At 40.4% G+C, this 22,030-nt stretch overlaps 1 protein-coding gene across 1 annotated transcript in view; it reads right to left on the bottom strand.

Annotated features, from left to right (window-relative positions):
* The window catches only part of LOC144534457 (dachshund homolog 2-like), a 98,186-nt gene that overhangs the window by 23,322 nt on the left and 52,834 nt on the right, over positions 1–22,030 (bottom strand). Inside the window, exons 3-4 of the mRNA XM_078276390.1 lie at positions 8,396–8,503; positions 2,539–2,730 (exon numbers count right to left, since the gene is read on the bottom strand). Of these exons, the coding sequence (XP_078132516.1) occupies positions 2,539–2,730; positions 8,396–8,503 (300 nt within the window). The remainder of the gene's footprint in view (positions 1–2,538; positions 2,731–8,395; positions 8,504–22,030) is intronic.

The raw sequence follows: 22,030 nt of genomic DNA, 5'->3' as shown, positions 1-22,030 counted from the left end.
AATAATGAGATGAATGCATTTTCACAACAACAGAAAACAGCTCTCTTGTGTGAAGCTTTCAGACTAGCTGATGTCATGGAAGCAAATAGGCCTAAATCATGTGTTGTTTGTGTCTTAAAGGTGAGACATGGTTTTTAATCCACAATGAGTGTGTGCTCAAACTTGAATGTACGAACCAACATCATCACCAAAACCTAGCTTGTAGCTACTCTTCTTCGTCTCCCTTAATACCAACATACACCATGGTCATATACCTAGACACCCTCCGCTGGTCACACTAAGTATTACAGTTGATTCATTACAACACACGTCTCACCTGTTTAGTTTAATCCATTTTTATTTTGGTTTGAGACATTGGGAGACGCTAATGTCTTTAAGTACTATAGATGGGATTGTCATCAGTTTGTCGACTTTGCACAGGCACCTCAGGACTTTGCGGTTGTTCCAGCGGAAAGCCCATTCTGATCTGTTGAACAGATATGTCCATTAACTAATACTAACTATAAAGTTACATAAGAAGTATCACGCTAACTTAACCCAGCTGAATTTAATGTTAACTCAGTGGTACAGTTGATCACTGAGCCGTGACCTACTGACAACTAGCTAGATATTCCGCCTTCCAGGTGTTTAAAATAATAATAATAATCGTAATTATGAGATCTTATCTCAAAATTACGAGATCAGGATCTCGTAATTACGAGACAAGGTGTCTCGTGGTGTCTCTATGGTGAATGTTATACGCTTCCGTAGAAAGGCTATTGTGTTTTGTTTTTTTGTTGCAGTTTTTCTTGACAAAATTGCTAAATGTAGCTTGCTTTTACTAAAGATTGTAAAGCTGACAGCCACATTTTGTCCTTGTACAATCCATAATCTTGATCGCCAGACTGTGCAGACTGTCACTTCTATTTAATTAATAGGTTTCAGTTGTTTTGTTTTATACATGTACCGGAGACTCCCTGGAAAGAAGTATTGATAGTGAGTGGATTTTTCTGGTAAAGTACAAGTACAATTGAGCTTGCTTCCAGATCAGCCTCCCTGACTTTGTACAAGCTTCATACTGCAGGCAGCATCAAATCAGATCTTTTCTCTCCGTGTTTTTTATGTTTAATCCTTTTTACATTTGCCTTTTTCAATTAACTGTGAAACGAGGTCTTTGTGTGTGTGTGTGTGTGTGTGTGTGTGTGTGTGTGTGTGTGTTTGTGTGTGTGTGTGAGAGAGAGAGAGAGAGAGAGAGAGAGAGAGAGAGAGAGAGAGAGAGAGAGAGACTGGATGTTGAACTTGTGTTGAACTTAACCTTGAGGAGAGAGAGAGAGGGAGAGGTGTCACCTCAATGTCAAAAGTCTCGCTAATAAAAGTTGACAAAGCAGAGGAGGAGGGAGAGAAAGAAAGAAAGGCAGAGGAGAAATATGGAGGTCAAAGGGTTAAAGAGGCGAGAGAAAAGGTCATTTTTTCTTTCTTTTTTTCCATCTCCTTTCTCTCATTTCACTCCTGTCTCTCTATTTTGATATATTGTATCGGTTTCGATTCTCTTTTTCTGTTGCTTTACTTGTACCCTTTCCCCTCCTCTCTTCTTTGTTTTGCCATTCTTCCCTTATCTGTTTAGATTCATAGTTTATATCTCTTTCTTTCATTCATTTGACTTGTTTCCCCATCTTTCCATCTCCGTACCTCTCCATTTTAAAGCTTACCTTTTTGTTTAATCTTTATCTTTTCCTTTCCACACCTCTTCCTTCATCCATCTCTCACTTTGGATTCTTTTCTTTTTTTTGTGATTTGTTTACCTCATTTTCTTTCCTTTCTCCCTTCCTCCTCTCTTTTTCACAAACACAGACACCAATACGAACCTGCAACACGGCATTGGTGACAACATTCCATTAACTTTAATTCGTCCTTTAACCCTGAACCTCCTAAAAGCATAACCCTGATCTTCCACCTCTGACCTCAGCCCCCCCCCCCCAGACCCCATTTTTCAAAGGCAAGCTCCCACAAGATGTACACTCACTTTTGAGAGAAGTCGCCTCAGCTGTCAAAAACAAACACACGCAAAAAAATGTGGCAGCGGCTGCTTTCATTCCAATGAAACAATAACACTGATTGCTGTTGTTGTGACAACTGAAGTGATAGAATAATCAATGTGAGTGTTTGTCGCCTCCCGCTGCCCAGTGTGTGTGTGTGTGTGTGTGTGTGTGTGTGTGTGCAAACACATTACTTCTGCAATAAGAAACAGAGCGAGCATGAGTGTGTTTGTTTTTGCGTGTCTGTCAATAAGTGTGTGTGTGTGTGTGTGTGTGTGTGTGTGTGTGGCATTTGATGAATTGAGTCATTTAGTAGAGTGTGTGCTGATTAATCCAGGCGGAGTGTTAATACAGGAGATGGGAACAGATTAAATGGCGTACATTAACAAATATTGCCACCCCTTTAAACACACACACACACACACACACACACACACACACACACACACACACACACACACACACACACACACACAGAGTGTCTCAGGCGGTTGTCTGTTTGGACATATATGTGCGTTCTCACTGTTAGCCAGTAGCTGTTGCTGCTGCTGGAGTTGTTGTTGATTGACAGCTCCAATGGCCGGCCCCCTTCCACCACCTCCTCCTCCTACTGGTCCTCCACCGCCTCCTCCGCCACCACATCCTGGTCCTCCACTGTGGGCTCCAGCAGGGGGGCTGGTCAGACGCTCCTTATCCCAAGAACACTCACTCCCTCCTGGGAAGAGACAGACACACAATTGACATTTAGACATCCATGCTCAAAAAACAAAAAGAAGTCAATACTAAAAACGGGACTTCTCCATGTCATGTTACATAAAATATATAAGTGATAATACTTCAAAGTGTCCCGCTGTTTAAAACTATTTGACGGTTCATTAAGCCCCACCTTCCTAAGTTACAGTTGTTGCTCCTCCTGTCACATTTACAATCATAATGATTGCAGATTCACCACTCTAAACTTTTTATACTTTTTAAAACAGTGACTCATCATTTTAGACAGAGGCAAACAAAAACTGCTGGGATTTACGTGAGGTCATCATGAGCTTAAAAAGCAGGGGTTAAATTGGTCCGGGGCTGTCCGAGGCTCAACTATTCTATGTCATCAGGGGATGCTTAATTTAGCAATTCAATATCAACAAAAAATGTTTTTATACTTTTCTAGTCAGAAATGAGTTTTTTTAAGAACTTCAAGAACTCAGTGGGTTTCCTTAAAAGCTACCGAACAGATCAGGTGGCGGTAATGCACCTTGACCTCTTAGTCAGACAGCACAGATGGCAGAGAGTGACAAGTAGATGGCAAGGTAGGGAGAAACATACGTCATACGTTTATTAACAGAATGTACATTTCTCTGATATTCTGCTTTAACAAAATGATACTATAACTTTGGTAGCAGGCAACCCTGAAACCACAGAGCCTTTTTACAGCAGGAAGCTAATGGTAACTGAGCTGCTCTTTTTAAAAGAAAAAAAGAATGTGTCCGTTAAAGTAATAAAAATGAGTATGAAAGTAGATTAATTACAGTACTTCAAAAACATTTGTTAATGATTTAGAAATGATGTAAGCATGTGTTACAGGATTAATAAATACATTATATTCTGTTATTTAATACGACATTATGAAGTATGATAATGATCATTATGGTGAACATTATTAAACCAGTTTGTTATCTTCAGGAAAAAAGTTTCTCATCTGAAAATGTTGTCAGGAGTCATTCCTGTACTCTCTCCCTCTCCTTCTCTGTCTCTCTCTCTCTGTGTGTACCGCTGCCTCTCTCGCCCTCCACATCTCTATCTCTCTTTGCTCCCCGTTCCCTCTCTCATCCATCTTCATCTCCCTCCATTAGTTTGAATTAGCAACCGTCTCTCTCTATTATTGCCTACTGAACTCCCTGCAATGTGTGTGTGTATGTGTGTGTGTGTGTGTGTGTGTGTGTGTGTGTGTGTGTGTGTGTGTGTGTGTGTGTGTGTGTGTGTGTGTGGATGACAGCTGGGCCTCATCCCCTCTGCCATTTACACCAGGGAAGAAAAGAAGTATAAACAGATGGGCAGATGTTCTCTCTCTCTCTCTCTCTCTCTCTCTCTCTCTCTCTTGGCCTTGTCCTCTCCTCCTCTGCCTCTCTTTTATTCTCTCTCCTTAATCATCACTTTCTTTCCTCTCTTTCACCTGTTTTGGATTCTTTTGGATTTTCTTCCATCTCTTCATCTTCCTCGTTCTTTTGTCTTTTAATGACTTCGAAAACAGAAAATTAAGAGCGAATTTCCATCCACTACTGGCAGTGGTGGAAAGTACCTCAAGTACTGTACTTAAGTACAATTTAGAGGTACATTCCATTTTCTGTCACTTTATCCTTTTACTTCGCTACATCTCTGAGGGAAATATTGTACCTTTTACTTCATTACATTCATTATACAGCTTTAGTTACTTTGCACATTTTTATAAGCTTACTTTACAGCTGAACTGATCAGTCGATTGACAGAAAATTGATTGGCAGCTATTTTGACAATCGTTTGTCATTTTTATGTAAAGACATGATTCATTGTTCCAGCTTCACCAATGTGAATTTTACTTAGGCTGTGTATTGGCAAGAATCTGGCGATACGATACGTACCACGATACATGGGTCACAATTCAATATATTGCAATATATTTCGATACTGTGCGTAAGGCGATATATTGGGATTTTTTTTTAAGTATAATTTTAGAAAAAATAATAAAAAATAAAAAAAAAACATGGTGTGCATAAAAGTCAAAGATGTTTACTTTAGGTAAACAATTCAGTACACAGAAAAATCAAACTGCCAGTTTGGGATTGTGGTTCACAGGTTCTTAGTGAGCACATTTGTATATGCTAAAGTAGGCCAAAGTTCAGCCATAGCTACATTGTTAGCTTCTAGCAAAAAGTCAGGCACTGCTAGGCACTGTTAGGCGAGGACACTAGTGGTGGGTCTCAGCATAGCCATCTAGCGGTAGGGGGTTTAAACACAACATGAACGTGAACCACTGTCTAACATGAATATTTTTGCACATAAACTATAAAAAATAAATAAATAAATAAAAAAAAAAAATAAAAAAAAAATAAAAATATATATATATATATATATATATATATATATATATACTTATGTAAAGGATCTGAGTACTTCCTCCACCACTGTTTCTTTTTCACACTCTCTCCTTCTGTCTTTGTCTCTGACTGGATTTTTTTCTGCTTCTCCTCTCTTGCTGACAAAAACAAAGATATGGTTTCCATTGACACACAAATCTGTCTCTCTCTTTCTTCATCACTCCTCTCATTCATTCTCATTTCTATAAAGAAACAAAACAGTTATAACTGCCACGGCAAGTGATCGACTTTCACCCATGAAACACCAACATATCTTTTCTTTTTCTTCCCTATTTCCTCTCGCCCTAAATATCCCTTTCTCTCATTATGAGTTTATTCCCCCCCCCCCCTCTGTCCACCATCGCTTTGTTTTCTTTTTCATTCGTACACTCGTTCCTCTCCTCTATTGTCTGCCGGAGTTTCCCAGGCTGGTGTGAGTGTCTCTTACAAAGAAAATAAGGTCGGACAATGAAAGGAAGCCTTTCCATCGCACTCGCAAAACAAAACAAAACAAAAAACACTCTCAATGAAATAAAAGAAGACCAGGAGGGAATAAATAAAAAACGACAGGGAGAAAAGAGAATAAAAAGAGTAACTCTATCAGCCCATTTGCCAGGTCAGCTGAAGAAAAGGAGATGGAAACAGAAGGAAGGATTGCTCTTTCTCTCTCTCTCTCTCTCTTTTTCTTTTCTCTTTGCTTTTTGTTTTCTGTCTTTTTAATAATTCAGAGAGGCAAACACAGCAGAGATGGAGTGTGTACGTGTGTACATGTCTGCGTGTGTGTTTTAAGTCTTTGTTTTTATATATGTCACTGAGTAGTACACTTTCCTGACTAATATGTTTGGACTGAGCATCATAATCAGACAGCCATTACCATCAGGGATAATTACCACACTTGTGTTCTCTTCGCTCTTTATTATTAACTATTATTATTACAGTTTTTTTTTAATCTGCTGCCACATACAGCTACAAAAAGAGTTCTCGCATAGGTTGGACATTATTGCACACATTTAACTTTTTAGAAACACTGTACAGTCTCTGAAATATTTAATATGTTTATAGCATATATAACATAAGATAACAGTTAGCAATATTTTAAGCTTGCACTTTATCTTATCTATCTTTTTGATCAAATATAAAAAGAAGAAACATTGAGTCACATTATTTAGCATAAACACACTGTTAGAGCTGTACCAAATAGTTCAAAGCTTCATTTGGACAAGTATGAAGACCGTTTGAGTCCAAACGTGTTGGTTATCCATGCATTAATCACGGCACCATGTTAGAGCAAGTTTTACGGCATTATGCATTTCCTTTTACCTGCTCATATACTGTATAAACATGAATGTAGCCTTCTGTTAAATACATGTTACAGTATACAAACATATAAGAACTAACAAGAAATGAGAATTCAGAAATCTGAAGCGAGGAAGCAAAAAAAAAAAAAGGGACAAATGACAGAGAAGAAGACCCTGAATGGTAATGAAACCCAACCGGGCAGCACTTACATAACACACACACACACACACACACACACACACACATACACACACATACACACACACACACACACACACACACACATACACACACATACACACACACACACACACACGTTTGTTTCACTATCTTTGTGGGGACCACATAATGCATTCCCTAGCCCCTTACCCTAACCTTAACCATCACAACTAAATGCCTAACCTTAACCCTTACCCTCACCCTAACCATAACCTAATTCTAACCCTAATCCTAAAACCAAGTCTTAACCCTCAAACAGCCCTTTAACCTTGTGGGATCCAGCCTTGTCGGCGACAAGGCTGTGCAGACCCCACAAGTATACTGTATTCCCCGGTTTTTGGACCCCACAAATATAGTACGCGCGCACACACACACACACACACACACACACACACACACACACACACACACACACACTCTCGAGGTTTCTGTCATGTGTCCATACATTTGCTGTTGGTGTAAAATATTGAAACTGATCCCATCGAAGAGACGATTTGTGACATGAGCTTGGGTTGGGTTTCAATACTGAATAATACTTTCTCTTCCATCTTTGGTTTATATTCGTGCCTCTGTAATTCCCGCCTGTAGCCATTCATGTGTTTTTTTGAGTTTTGTGATATAAAGCGCGGCGAGGAAAGAAAAGAAGACATTAAATAGAGTTGATTGATCCTCAGGGGGCGAAAGAAGAGACAGGTAAAGGTGTGAGAACGCACAGAGAAAAAATGAATGAAGAAGGTGTCGGAGAAGAGAAACCCTCAAAGAGTTTAATGCCACGAAAGATAAAAAAATATACATAAAAATGTTGACTATTGTAGTGAACAGATTTCCCAATGTCATGTCCAGTTAACATTAAAGGGATAGTTTGCATATTTTGAAGTGGGGTTATATAAGGTACTATTGTAACTTTGGTGTTTTAAAGGGTTAGTTAAGATTCACCAAAGTCACACAGTACCACAAACAAACTAACTGATGGAGGCAGCGGTAGACCAGCAAAGTAAAATGACTGTTTTTGTCAAAGGAGTCTGGTGGCTTTGAAGAGAGCAGAGATAGATATAACATTAGTGAGAGTTGGAGAGAGGAAAGCCAAGGAGTTTGTTGTGTTGGAGTACAGAAAGCGTAGCTTAGTTTTATTTAAAAGATTTTCAATTGCGCATTTCTGAATTGTGCCAACGAAATGTCGAACTAAACTTCACGCAGCATTCATAGATGTTACCTTTGGATATGGACAGGCTGAAGTTGTGGCTGACTAGTTATTCTACAGATAGATCTTAACACTCATTAATACACTGCACACACTACACTTTCATACACTGCGCCTTGCAGACCTTAGCAGTGACCATTTTTAGTGTGGATGACTACTGCCAGCCAAAGAGGAGAAGAAATATGATACCAAAGCACATTTTCCTAAATGAAAATGCTGTTCCAAGAGTGGAGAGCAGCGGACAGATCGGAGGTAAGGTTACTATGTTGACCCGGTATCATAAACGTAAAACTCAAAAGCATGGCCGGATAACGGCAACTTCTCCATCTTTCCATAATGTTGTCAGACAATCTGGCAAAAACATTACAACATAATTGCTCCATAAGGTTACATTCAGCTTGTTTTGCGGCTGTCAGCGCTCTCGCTCAATACTGGATCAGGTTGAGAAATACCAAAGTTCCCTTTAAGTACATGACTTGAATACACTACTGTGTAGAAGTGGGTTATTGTGTGTGTGTGTGTGTGTGTGTGTGTGTGTGTGTGTGTGTGTGTTTTACCTGTGTTAGAGTGTAAGTCGTCGTCCGACTCATTGCCGTTTTGGAGACTCATCATCATCTTCATCTTCTGCAGCTTTTGGAGCTCGGCCATGGCTGCTGCTGTCAGGCCTGTCACACACACACACACACACACACACACACACACACACACACACACACACACACAATCACACATATGTTACCATCACAATGCTCATCATCATCATGACAAACATATGTAGCAGCAAATACTCCCACAGATGTAAGAGGCATCATCAGCTGCTGCCCTAAAAAATCCATCAATCTGTGAAGCAACCAATCACAGCCTAAGTTGACTCCTCGTCGGACCTCACAGGTGCTGCCTGCCTCTACCCATGCTCGCGCCCGGCTGTCGCTGTCAAAATTTTCTTTTCAGTTTGAGCGTTTTGTTGAAGTGTTTCTGGGTGTGAGTGCTGTTTCAGACGCCTCGGGGCTGATGTATATTCACGGATACACACATGCAGAAAAACAAAACACACACACACACACACACACACACACACACACACACATACGCGCACACACGCACACGCACACACACACACACAGCATGCCCCCACTGCAACACACACTCTCTCTTTTGTATGGACTAAGATCCCTGGCCCTGTGTATTGACCTGGAACTGACTTCTATACACAACAACCAGCAGAGTGAGAGCGATGACCCTCTGTGTGTGTGTGTGTGTGTGTGTGTGTGTGTGTGTGTGTGTGTGTGTGTGTGTGTGTGTGTAAAAGTATATTTTATTGTGTAAATGTAGTATTATGTATGTAAGTGTGAGCATGAGGCTTTTGCGTCGTGCTGAGTGTGTGCGTACAGTTTGCTTTTGAGTTTGTGTGTGTGTGTGTGTGTGTGTGTAAGAGAGGGAATGCATGCATGCTTCTCTGTGCATACTTGTGTTTGTGTGTGTGTGTGTGTGTGTGTGTGCGTGTGCGTGTGCGTGTGTGTGTGTGTGTGTGTGTGTGTGTGTGTAGGTCAGTTGGTTTTGCCCCAGTCACGGTTGACGGCCTTGGAGGAATGTCCATTACACACACAGTACAGTTGTCTGCAAGCTATGAAAAAAACAAGATAGAGGGAGGGAAGGAGGGAGGAGTTGTCGCATGGTTTGAAATTTAATTTAAAGCAGGATGAAGGGATGGATGGATGTGGGATGAGGGGGAGGTGCGGAAGAGAGAAAGAGAGTGTTGTGTGCAGGTAAAACTAAACTGGAGTTCCTTAATTAACTACAGAGGAACAAAGCTAAAAACTAAGTTAGAAATAAGCAGCTGTTTGCTAAGAAGTTCAACATATCAACTTAAAAGGTGAGATGTCAGTTTTGTCTTCGCAACGTGTTCCGAGCTACCAAAAAATATGTTGTTGCAGGTTTAAAGTTCTTGTTTTTCAGACGAAAAAGTGATGTAAATACATGCAAATATGCAAACGTATTTATTTAGGATACGCTCCGTGAGATGGGTCATCTTGTTTTTAAGGGGGTCTTACACATAATGCAAACAATCAAAGCAAGAACATTAAAGTGGCAACAATTAAACCGTTAAACATACAGACAAAACAAAAACAGACTACACAAAAGTAGTAAATAAATACAACCATTAAATGGCCACAAAGTATCCGAGCACAGATGTTCATTATGTCACTTAAAACATGTACAATTAGTCTCAAAACAGGAGATCAAAGCATTTTTAAAACATACCAAATGATGAAAAGTTGGAATGTTAGAAGGTAAATTATTCTAGTCAGAGGGAGCCTTAAACATAAAATTCTCAATGTTGTTACTATAGGAGTATGATTCTTTCAATATGTCATATGCACAACAATTACAGTGGAGCAGCCTGTTTTAGGATCCTACATATAGGAATAAAATATATGATACTGGGTCAGATGGAAATATACATGTAATGTAAATACAGTATGTGTAGGCTACCTTACAATGTGGAAAAATCCATTTCATTCCTTTCTACAACGTTACTAAAAGTGCTGAGAATGGATCTTAATCTAAACCAAACTCTTCCTGAATCCACCAGTAAGTGCTTTCTAATTTACAGTCTGTAATGAGGAGAGGTTACCGAGTAAGAAAGGAAAAGGGAGAGAAAGAAAGAGGTCCAGTCAAAGAGCCTGAGGCGGAGTGACCAGACGTATTGTCTGCTGTCCTGCTGAGAGAGAGAGGACAGGGAAAGAAATGGAGAAAAATTATGGAGGAAAGGAGGCCAAAAATAGAGAGGACCATAAGGAGCTCCTGCTCACAAGCACGGAGACAAAAAATGAATGCATCAATCAGATGCAAATAATATTAAAAGGTTGATTTATTTGGAAAAACGCCACATTTTACTAGTTATACATGCAATGTATTCAATTTGTTTTCCGCTACAACAGACGATGTGCAAAATGCTCATGAAAAACGCATTAAAAAGGTGAAGAGAAAACAAAAGGAGGCCGAGGAGGAATGGAAAAAATGAGGGCGAAAACAAGGGAAGTAAATAAGTATGATTGATGTGAAGAAGAAATAGGAAGAATGTAAAAGAGACAAGAGTATATAAAGATGGAAAGGCAGCAGAGGAAGAAAGAGGAGAGCTCTGGAAATCGAAGGACAGTCCAAAAGAAGGAGTGACGTGAAGAAGTGGGATGGATCAAGGCGAAGACGGAGGAATAAGAAAAAATATAGAAAGTGGGAAAGCAAGATTTGATGGAGAGAAGGTTATGTTAAATGAAAAGTAAGGCATAAAGTGAGTACAGCTGCACTTGTGTTTGGCCGGCAGATTTCTTGTTTTGAAAATATTTTACACCTTAAACTATGTCTGCCTAAATTATAATAAACAACAAAAAAACTTGCTGATGTTTAGCAAATATATGTTTACCGTCACGTCATAATCCACCGGCTGGTTTCTATTGTACATGTCTATTCTATTGTCACTGTGGAACTGACTGACAGAGAGTCGGCAGAGGAGCATTGTGTTTCTGATTTGTTGTGACGTTTCCCCACCAAGTTGTGTCAATGTTATGTCCAAGTCTTGAATATTACAAATGAACAGTCAACTGAGCGTCGACGCTGTTAAACCGCACCCGTAGTCGGCGACAAAGGCAGGCCTCTAATCCTTAACTCAAGTCTGGCGGACTAGCATTAGCTTCGGCAGTTTTCAATGCAAGAATAAAAGCCAAACCCTGTTAAGTTTCCTAGACACGGCGCCATATTATCAAGTTTTCCCCAGGGTTGTGGTTATTCCGTGACATTACCATGTTCACCATCTCAGTTTAGTGTGCTAAAGCAATTCTTTTTTAAGACGGCTTAGGAAGTTTGTCAAAGTTTGCAGTGTTACAGTTCTACAGAGCGGTAATATAAACTGAGCTTCACATTTTCAATAATGTATGGTATGGCAATTCTACAGCCCAAGAGAAAAAAACTGTTCAGTTGTGCGCACAGCTTCAAAAAAGGTTGCCGTTAAGCTGTGTACTCCCAACCATTTCTGAACTATATCACAACTGCTTTTAGCAAAAAGGTTTTTTAAAAGTGCAAGATCCATATGGTTGCACTGTTGTATTTACTGTATTGTTACTGTATTGTTATTGTGGCAGTGTACAATGTGATTATACGTTTTGGTGTTGTTGAGCGCACCAAAGCAAATTCCAAATCAATTGCGGTTGATATGGCAATACATTATTGAATCTTAAATCTTATGTTAGCATGCTAAATTAACTACTCAACACAAGTACAGCTGAGGCATGAATTTAGTCATAACCAAAGTATTGGAAAAGTAAAGGGATCACCAAAGTCGTCATTAATGTGTCCACCCAAAATATATGGTAATCCATCCAATAGTTGTTGAGAAATTTCGCCGAAAAATAACAAATGTGAAACTCATGGTAGCACTAGATCAAATGTCCAGGGATCACCAACGTGTAGGATACATCCTCATAGGACCATGAATGTTGCTACCAAATTGTGTGAGGATGTTGGCACCTTGCCCAACAAAACAACAGTATTTCATGCAGGCTGGTAAAAGTTCAAATGGAAATGTCTGCAAACTGCAAGCTGTTCAAATTTAAAAATGAACAGTTGGGAACAGAAAAAAAGATGAGATAGAAGAGGAGGGATTAAAAATGGAAAGTGGAGTCCCTCTGTGGGGTCAGGACTGGATTCACACATCGATTACTGAAGAACACCTTGACACACACTCACAGAGATGCATATACAGATACAGGAAACAGGGCTGCACACACACACACACACACAGGGACACGCACACGGACACAGAGTCCGAATGCCCGTTTCGCCTCGATGCAACCAGAAAATCAATAGTGAGGGCAGAGCCACAATACTGTTCTCCATCATGACTATCAAACATAAACACACACACACACACTCTCTCTCTCTCTCTCTCTCTCTCGGATCAATGGCTGTCCGCTGTGTCCACGGTTACCGAGCATCGACCCTCGTCGCTAATGGCGACCACGGAACCTTGGGAATTAGTGTGTGATTGATTGACAGACTGCTTTAAAGGCACACACATCATATAGAAGTATGTGTGTGTGTTTCAGTAGTCCCCTGTGGGTTGTCCTCACGTTGTTTACCGATCTCTTTTTCCTTTCTGTGCATCCTAATGCTTTCCGAAGGACAAAAGAAAGAGAGAGAAAGAGAGAGAGGAAGAAGAAATGAAAAAAAGGAAGTGAGGACAAACAGGATTACGACAGAAGAAAAGTGAATCGTCAGCGTAACATGACAACTGAAATCAACTCATCAGAAAAATCAAGAGGAATTTCCCCACCAGTGCTTACACGATGGTGATTTTGCTATGCCTGATTAAAAAGGCTAAAAGTCTGAAGAAAAAGGCAACGAATATGTATCATTTTTATCACTTTGGCTTTCATGTAAGGCTCGGTTTACACTTGGTTTTAAAATGTGTTTCGGTGACCCAAACACAAGTCAACAGCAGAGACACAGTGCTGTTCACGCTTGTGTCTATGATGCGTCTCCGACTGACCACTTGTGTTGATATTTTGTTACTGCCTTTATCCCTTCACACTCCCACTACGTTAGCAGTTGTTAGCAGTCAGTAGCCTACATCTGGAGATATTGCTGTCAGCAGAATCCAACACATCTCCTTCCATTGGGCAAAACCATGGACAGTCACACAACATACGATCCATGTGATACGATCCCCCAAAATGCATTCTAAAACCAAGTGTAAACAGGGTCTAAAAGTCCACAACATCTTCTGTAACTGCATTACTGATATGTATATCTATGCATTTTTTTGTGCTATGCAAGTTGTTATTCTTGGCTTTTACATGTCGTCTGTTTTGTATTTGTAATCATCGTAGCATTGATTTTAGCCATGCTAAATTGGCAGCGTCGGTTGGTCCACCACTGTAGTTCTTTTTTTTTATTATTATTATTATTTTTTGGCCATTTTTTTGTTTTTGGTTATGTGTTGCCTAATTCAATGGTTAGAGATGTCATTCCCTGTTAAAATAATAGTTAAGGTCAGTGCTGTATATTGAATTTGAAAAGTAAAAAACTAAAAAGGCAAAGTTTCCATAGCACTTTATGCCTATTTGGGAAAAAATAAGTGTATTGTCCCTATACTGTATGTCTGACACATGGTGGATTGGGAATATGCAAAAGGTTTGTTTCTTTCAATGAGTGATTTTGTACTACGAGCTGTGTTCCAATAGCCAACAAATCACCATATTTTCAAAATAAGAGCATATTCGTTTGTGAAAGTTACTTGAAAGCAAAACTGCATGGAATTAAAACAAACAATTAAGCCTTTTGCAGGAAATTATCAGTAGTTTGGGTAATCAGGTAACCAAGACTTTCAACTTTAGGTTATGTACCTTCTCTTTAAGGGAGTTCTTTATTTTGTACATATGGAAACTGAACAAAACATGTCTTCTTTGTAAGTCCAACACTCTGTCCTACATCAACAACAGTTAGACGAAGTCATTAATGCCCCACCCATCATAAAAATGTGTACTTCTCCTGCTACTGTAAGGCCTTTTTCAGTAAAAGCATCCACTACATGGCAGGCGATATTCTAAATGAGACCTGACAGTGTCCTTCCCCAGCACCGTGCATCAGTAAGGTCTTTAATAGCTTTGAGTTTGCTGGTGGAGGCTGTTGGGTGATCTTCAAGAGTCCTAACCCACCCACCCCCCCCCCAAGCTTGTGTGAAACCCACCCCATTTGGCCATAGCCGTAAATATTTAATCTGCTGCACCTACATCTCTGACGAAGTGCTCTGAACGCGATGTGCTCTCAGAGATGGAGTGACACTTTGAATAAAACAAACAGGAAAACAGAGAAATTGCTCTTTGTGTTCTGAATTTAGAAACGCACTGTTCTGGCTGTTTTGTTTGTTTTTTTCTTTCATCCTGCGAGCACTCGGAGTGGCAATTTACAAATGCAGTCGATTGCCCTTGTGCTGAGTCAAATAGATTTCAGCTCCGCACTCTGGCACTTAGGTCGCCCATCTTTAGCTTTCACTGGAAGTCCAAGACGCCCATTTGAAGCCATTTACAGCGGCCATTTTGTGCCATCTCTAATAGACACCGACACTGGCTTTAAAGTAATTGTTTTTGCCAAGTCTCTTTAAGATGTTTTTGAGTGTGTAAACAGCTCAACAGGAAGTCCTGAGCACGGTATTCAGTCACTAGACTCCATTCAAACTTTCCATTAAGTTGAACTGGTAGAGTAACTGGATTTGTAGGTCGATGACCCAAGTAAGACAGTAACACTAGTAGTGTTATGATATACACTGCCTTTTAAAAATCAATGTTTAAGTCAATTGTTAAGAGTTTTAGATCAATTAAATTAAATGTTAATGGGTTCTTTTCTCTGTAAAATACAGTGATAATTGGTTCCATTGCCTAATACAAATTCGATAACACAGATTCTGTTCCCAGTTAAAGATGTTCACTAGAAGGGCACTTGGAGAGCACAGACCTCTGCTAAGACATGCCCTATTTCACAATGTTATTGCAGTGTGAATTTACCCAGTCGGGAACTAATATCCCGATAAATGCGACACCACATGAATGCAGCACAAATGCCTATCTTGCAATGTTAATGAAAGTGAAAAATAAATTGTGTGTCTGCCCCTGGATTCGGCTCCGCTACAAAATTGAATGGGTTCTTCCTTGGCCCAAGCTACACCCTTCCACCAAGTTTGATGAAAATTGGGCCAGTAGTTTTTATGTAATCCTGCTGACGGACAGACAACAAACAAACAGACAAACTGAGCCGAAAACATCCTTGGCGGAGCTAATTATTGGTTCTTCTGTTAACACCTGCCTGTTTAAAGTGTAATTGCTTCATGAAGTCAACATATAAAGTCAAAATATGTATAAAAGAAAAATAAAAGTCAGTGGTTATGTGTTGCCTAATAAAGTCAATGGTTGGAGTTCTATTACATGTTTAAAGTCATGTGTAGGTATGTGTTTGAATCCAATTAGAGGCTTGATTCTCTGTAAAAGTAATCATTACGGGGCCATTGCCTAATGAAGTCAATAGGTATGAGTTCCATTGCCAACAAAGTCAGTGGGTGGGGGTTCTATTGCCTAATAAAATCAATTGTTAGGAATTCTATTGCCCATTTAAAAGGTAATAGTTTGGGGTTCTATTAGCTATTCAAAGTCAGTGGTTAGAACTTCTATTGCCTAATAAAGTCATACAAAAGGTTAAAATATGACATGAGTTGTGTTAAAACAGCCAACAGATCACCATATTGGTGGACATCACATTTTTAAACAAAACAACTCCTCACAGAACCAGCAATATTTTATAAGCAGTACTTGCAGGCTGGTTAAAAAAACAAAAACATGTGTTTTATTGTAATGAAGTGTGCTGCAGGTTATTATAGTTTATAACCTTATTGATTTTGTTTTGGCAGAACGTAACACTTTTAGCTGTTAATGAGCAAAGGTCATTTAATTAAACTGTAATCTTCAACAACTATATGGTTGCTTGTTTAGTCCCGTTTTGTTTGTAGCATTTCTGTACTGCATTTCAAGGAGATTAGCTGTCAATCAAACTTGTCTTTGTCTACGTATTTTCTGTTGCACTAGTTTGATGTTCTTGTATTTTGTCTGATGTATTATAAGGATTTCTATTGTATTGCATAAAAAAAAGAGTAGAAACAAGCTTTTAACAAGTGAATTGATCTGTAAAGATTTGAAAATGATTTGAAAAACTTAAAACAATATATTATGCTTATGCTATGGTGTCGGAATAATCGGAAAAATGAGTCTTCGACTGGGAAAATTCACACTACATTAACATTGTGAGAGCATGCCTTGGCGGAGGTCTGCGCTCTCCGAATGTCCTTCTTCTTATTCTTATTATTTAGCAAGGCAATGTTACAGGATATAAGCCAGTGTATGGGTAATACTTAACCTAGCAAAAGAGTTCATTTCACAGACTACATTAGTTCTAATCAACAACCCAGCATCCTGGGTTAAATGTTAAAACACAGTTATGGAGTAAGTTACCCAGTGGTGGGGTTAAAGTTGGATTACTTTTTAATCCAGCAATTCTTTGAGTGTACCAGAATTTCACTCTGGTTTCCTCAGTAACAAACTCAACCAGTCGGGGGCGCTATAGCTGCCACTGATCATGGTGTGTGTGTGTGTGTGTGTGTGTGTGTGTGTGTGTGTGTGTGTTTAGTCGTCGTATATGAAAAAAGTGTAAAAATGTGATGCAGGAAGTGGAAGGAAGAGGAGAGATGAAAAGGACTTAATGTCACTTTAGTCCTCTTCAGCCCTTCCTCTCTCTCTCTCTCTCTCTCTCTCTCTCTCTCTCTCTGCAGGTGCACATAAGAGTCCTCAGATGAGTGTATTCTTTTCAGGACAAGATTGAAAGCACTTCATCTGTAACTTACACAGAGTACTTGTGTGTGTGTGTGTGTGTGTGTTCAAGTGTGTGTGTGTGTGTGTGTGTGTGTGTGTGTGTTCAAGTGTGTATGTGTGTGTGTGTGTGTGTGCGCCCGTGCGCCAGATGTGTTTGTTTATCACTGCAAAATGTGTGTTTATGCACTGTATGTGTGTCAAAGTGTATTTGTGTTTTTTAAGTGTGTATTAAAAATGTCTTTGTGTGTATAAAAAGTGTTTGTAGATGTGTCTCTGTATCCAAAGTGTGTGTGTGTGTGTGTGTGTGTGTGAGTGTGAGAGTGTGTGTCAGAAGACAAGGCAAACCATTGAGCTGTTTTTGAAGTGAATTAACAAGTCAAATGAGTGCCGCAGCACCCTGCATAGGTTACCACACACACACACACACACACACACACACACACACACACTCCCACGCTTATCATCACAGCGTCTTTGTGAAGCAAGATGAGGCCAATTAAACTGATATCACTCTCTTGTTGTTTATGCCTCCTCCCTCATTTTCTCGTCTTCCTCCGTTTAATCCACTTTTTCTTCTCCTCTCTTTTCCTTCCTCTGCTCCATCGTCCATCCTTTCCTTTCTTTCTTTACTTCTTCTATGTCATTTTCATCCTGTCATACCACCATCTTCTCTCGTTGCACTTTCCTCTCCTTTTTTCCACCTTTCTTCCTCCATCCACCTTTCATCTGTTCCACCTTCTCTTTGCATCTTAAGTATTTTCTTCCTTCCTCTTATTTAAAAATGTCTTTCCACCTTTTTTTCTAAAGTTCTTCCTTCTTCAGTGTCTCATTTCCTCCCATCTGTGTGTTTTCCTTATTTTTCGTCATCATCTCGTCTTTTTTTCACCCCACTTTCTCTTCTCTCTTTACCTCTAGTTTCTCTTCCTTCACTTTTTTTTTTCCTTCTATCTTTTCATTCATCAACCATACCCACCTTACCAACAACCACCTAGTTTTACCTCCTGTCTTATTCTTCCTCTACTCATCTCTTTATCCTTTCCTCCAGATCCTTTTCTCTCTTCTCACCATTTTCACCAAACTCTCTCACTCGGTGTGTTTTCTAACAGTGTGATAAATGTCCATCTGTGATTGGCTGATGCCCCCCATCGCTGTGGCGCCCGGAAGGTCGTAAACAACAGCCCGTCTCCCACGGCAACGTGGTGTCTCCATGGACGCAGGGCCGCTAAGACGACCAAGTCTGCGTGTGTGCTTGTGTGTGTGGCTTAGGCGGAATGCGACATCCGACGACTGCCAACTGTGTGTGTCGTATATATGTAGTGTGTGTGTGTGTGTGTGTGTGTGTGTGTGTGTGTGTGTGTGTGTGAGTTAATGAGCGATCATAAGTGAGCAAATGTTTTCTCTGGGTTCCACTAATGTTCGACAAACACACACTTCTGCGTACGCACAAACACACACACACACACACACACACACACACACACACCTGATGTGTATGTGCAGTCAGTAATGTGTGTGCGTGTGTCATTAGTATGCCACAGTGAGCTGTGTCCATATGTCACTAAACACAACCATGTTTTATTTATCCTGGAGAGAGAGAGAGAGAGAGAGAGAGAGAGAGAGAGAGAGAGAGAGAGAGAGAGAGAGAGAGAGAGAGAGAGAGACAGAGAGAGAGAGAGAGAGAGAGAGAGAGAGAGAGAGAGAGAGAGAGAGAGAGAGAGAAGGAGGCCAACAATCAGAGCAAGGTGAAAACAAGAAAGATAGTTGGTGGTGATGAAAAAGAGATGAAGAGTAAGAGGAAGGGGAGGGATGAAGAAGAGGAAGTTGGAAGAGGGCGTAAGACGGCAAGTGAGAGGTTAGAAATGAAAGCATGAGGAGGAGGCAAAAACAGAGAGGAAGAAAGAGAAGAAAAGGAGGGAAGAGAGGATGAGAAGAGAGGCCAATATTGCATGTGTGAAGTTAGAAAAGAAAGAGAGGAAAGGAGGGATAGGAAAAGATATGAAGGAAGGCGAAAGGATGAATGAGCCTAGGAACACAGAAAAGAGTGGAGGGAGGAACAGATGAAATGAAAGGAAAAAAATTATGAAAAAGAGGGATGAAGAGGGGGTCGAGGAGAGAAAAGTAGGGTTAGGGTTGGAAGGTGTGAAGGAGAAAAGGAGGGTGAGAATGAAAGACAGAAAGGAATGAAGGAAAAAAGGAGGTAGAGAGGGAAAGACGGAAGGAGGGAAACAGGGAGGTGGAAAGAAAAAAGGGACTTAGAGATGACAGGAAGACGCAGGAAGATGGAAGGAAGATGTGTCAAGGAAGGAGAGAAGAAAAACGAAAGGAAAAGGAGGGATGGAGTCAAAATGAAGGAAGGTAGGAAGGGAAGGAAATAAAGATAAAATGGGACATAGAGAGAAAAGAAAAGAAAAAAATTGAAAACGAGTGAATTGAAGAAGAAGGGATAACAGTAAAATGGCAAGGAAGATGAGGCAAGGAAAAAGAAAGAAAAAAGAAAAGAAGGGAGAGACTAGAAATTAGAGAAAAGGAAGAAACTGAGAATTAGACAAAGGAGAGGATGAGAGAAGGAAGGCAGAGAGAAAGGAGAGAGAAAACGAAAGAGGACTGAAAGAGGAGAGGAAAGGAAGGAAGGAGGAAATAAAAGAGGAGGAAGTACAGTAGTAATGACAAAGTATAGAAGTAAAAATAAAGGAATGAAATGAAGCAGAATGGTGGGAGGAAGAAAGGAGATAGACAGTTGAAAGAAGGCAAGAATAGGAAGGAAGAGAGGGAAGAAAAAAAAGAAAAGGAAACACTGAAGTAGGGAGGGAGATGAGTCCAGAAAGGAGGGAAGAAAAGAGGGAGGGAGGGAAAGAGGAGGGAGGGATGGACAGATGGAGGAGTGGGACCCCAGAGACGTGTCATTCATCACACCACCATGCAGTCTGCACTCGTTCAGCCTCTCTCTCTTTCTCTGCAGGTCTTTTTCTCTTCTTCCATATACATCTTTTTTTTTATAGTTCTTTCCCTTCATTCATTCATTCGCTCGCTCGCTTTCATCTTTTCTTCCCTCCTTCCACTTGCTTGCTGTCAACTCCCAGACAATCTGTCTCTCTTCTTCCCACCATGTTTTGCTCCCTCCCTTTCTCGTTGGCGCTCGTTTTTAGGTTTCATCATCTCCTCTGGCGACATCCCTCCTCTCCTCTCTCCATTTTTTCCTTTCTCTCTCTTTCACTGTCACCTCTCTTTTCACTGTTCTTTCGATCCATTTACACTTTCAGTGTCGAAAAGAAAAGGAAAATCCCTCTTTTTTTCTTCTGTTTCTTTCACTTATGGATCAAAGAGAAAAGGTGTAGATGGATGGAAAGTAGGAGAGGAGGACGAAGGAAGGATAAGGTGGAGGCAAAGATGGATGGATGGATGGAAAGAAACGTGAGACAAGGGAGGAGTGAAGACAGGAAATTTGGTAAAAGGACAGAAGAAGGGAAGGACATGGTGGACGAGAGAAAGAGGGATGAGAGGAAGAAGTGAAACTGGAAAAGGTGCAGCAGAGGGAAAAAGAGGGATGCAGAAACAGTGAGACGGAGGTGTTATAAGGAGAGATGAAACAATGATGAAGGAGGAGAAAAAATGGGGGGGAATACATTTGAGATTCAGAGGAAGAAGAAAGGAAAAAGGAATCAATGAGATTAAGAAGAAAAGACGACAGGAATGAAGAGTTGAGGAGAAGAAGGAAGGATGAAACAGGAAAGCATGACAATGTTTTTTCCCCATAGACCACCATTATACAAGTCATCTGTAAAACTATTGACAATGGCGAACGTGCCTGATTCTTAAATTTTTAGCCTAGTCTGTTAGTGGCATGTCCTGAGGATGAATCCTAATGACTAAACATTGCCCTGCTTCCATTTACTTTGTGATCATGTTTTGCATGCTAATGTTTAGCTTAGCACAGCCTCACAGAGTTGCTAGCATGGCTGTAGACACGCTGAGTAGTCCGCTCCACACACGCGTAACGTACGTGGAGCGGACGTTCCAAAACTACGCTTCCACTATAATCAATGAAACTAGCGACACCAGGCAGAGAGCAGCGTGTAAGTGGTGCGTCTGCTCCGCGGAGGTCCGCTTTACAAGCGTAAAAACTGACGTCTTCTATTTATGTTTTACGTGAGGTGTGTGTGTGTGTGTGTGTGTGTGTGGCCTTTTTACACAGAAATAGATCATAAAGTGCTTATATTTCTTTTAAATTAAACTACCGATATACAGGAAACGACTTAATGACTGCAGTGTTTCAACTCTACCTTCTAGTAGTCTATATCCATGACGCTCCACTTCTGGGATTGCTCTCGTTCTGCCGGATGTCACTCTTTTCGGATATCCCGTTTTCGGATGTCCTGTTTCCCTCCGCTTTCTTTGTGTTGTAATTTTAAACTCCGGTGGATTTCTGAGGACTATGGTTAACTGCTCCTCAGATCTCTGCAGGGTAAATCCAGACAGCTAGCTAGACTATCTGTCCAATCTGAGTTTTCTGTTGCATGCCTAAAATAACCTTTGAACGTACACATGTTCCACCAAAACAAGTTCCTTCCAGAGGCTATTTTGCAGAGGCACCTTGGCTCCGCTTGGCGGTTAGCGCCACCCAAGACGATTGTGATTGGTTTAAAGAAATGCCAATAAAACAGAGCAGTTTCTTTCCCGTCCCGGAATGCTGTGTGGACTAACCAGACCCTGCTCCGCAGCGCTGTGGAGGAAGGTCTGGCTAAGGTTAATGGCCAAAAGCTATTTTGTGAGGTTTGTTCAAGC

Source organism: Sander vitreus, chromosome 19 (genome assembly GCF_031162955.1).
Source record: "Sander vitreus isolate 19-12246 chromosome 19, sanVit1, whole genome shotgun sequence".
In the NCBI taxonomy this organism is placed as follows: domain Eukaryota; kingdom Metazoa; phylum Chordata; class Actinopteri; order Perciformes; family Percidae; genus Sander; species Sander vitreus.
Note: the sequence above shows the minus strand (reverse complement) of the source record. Positions and strands in the feature narration are given on the sequence as shown.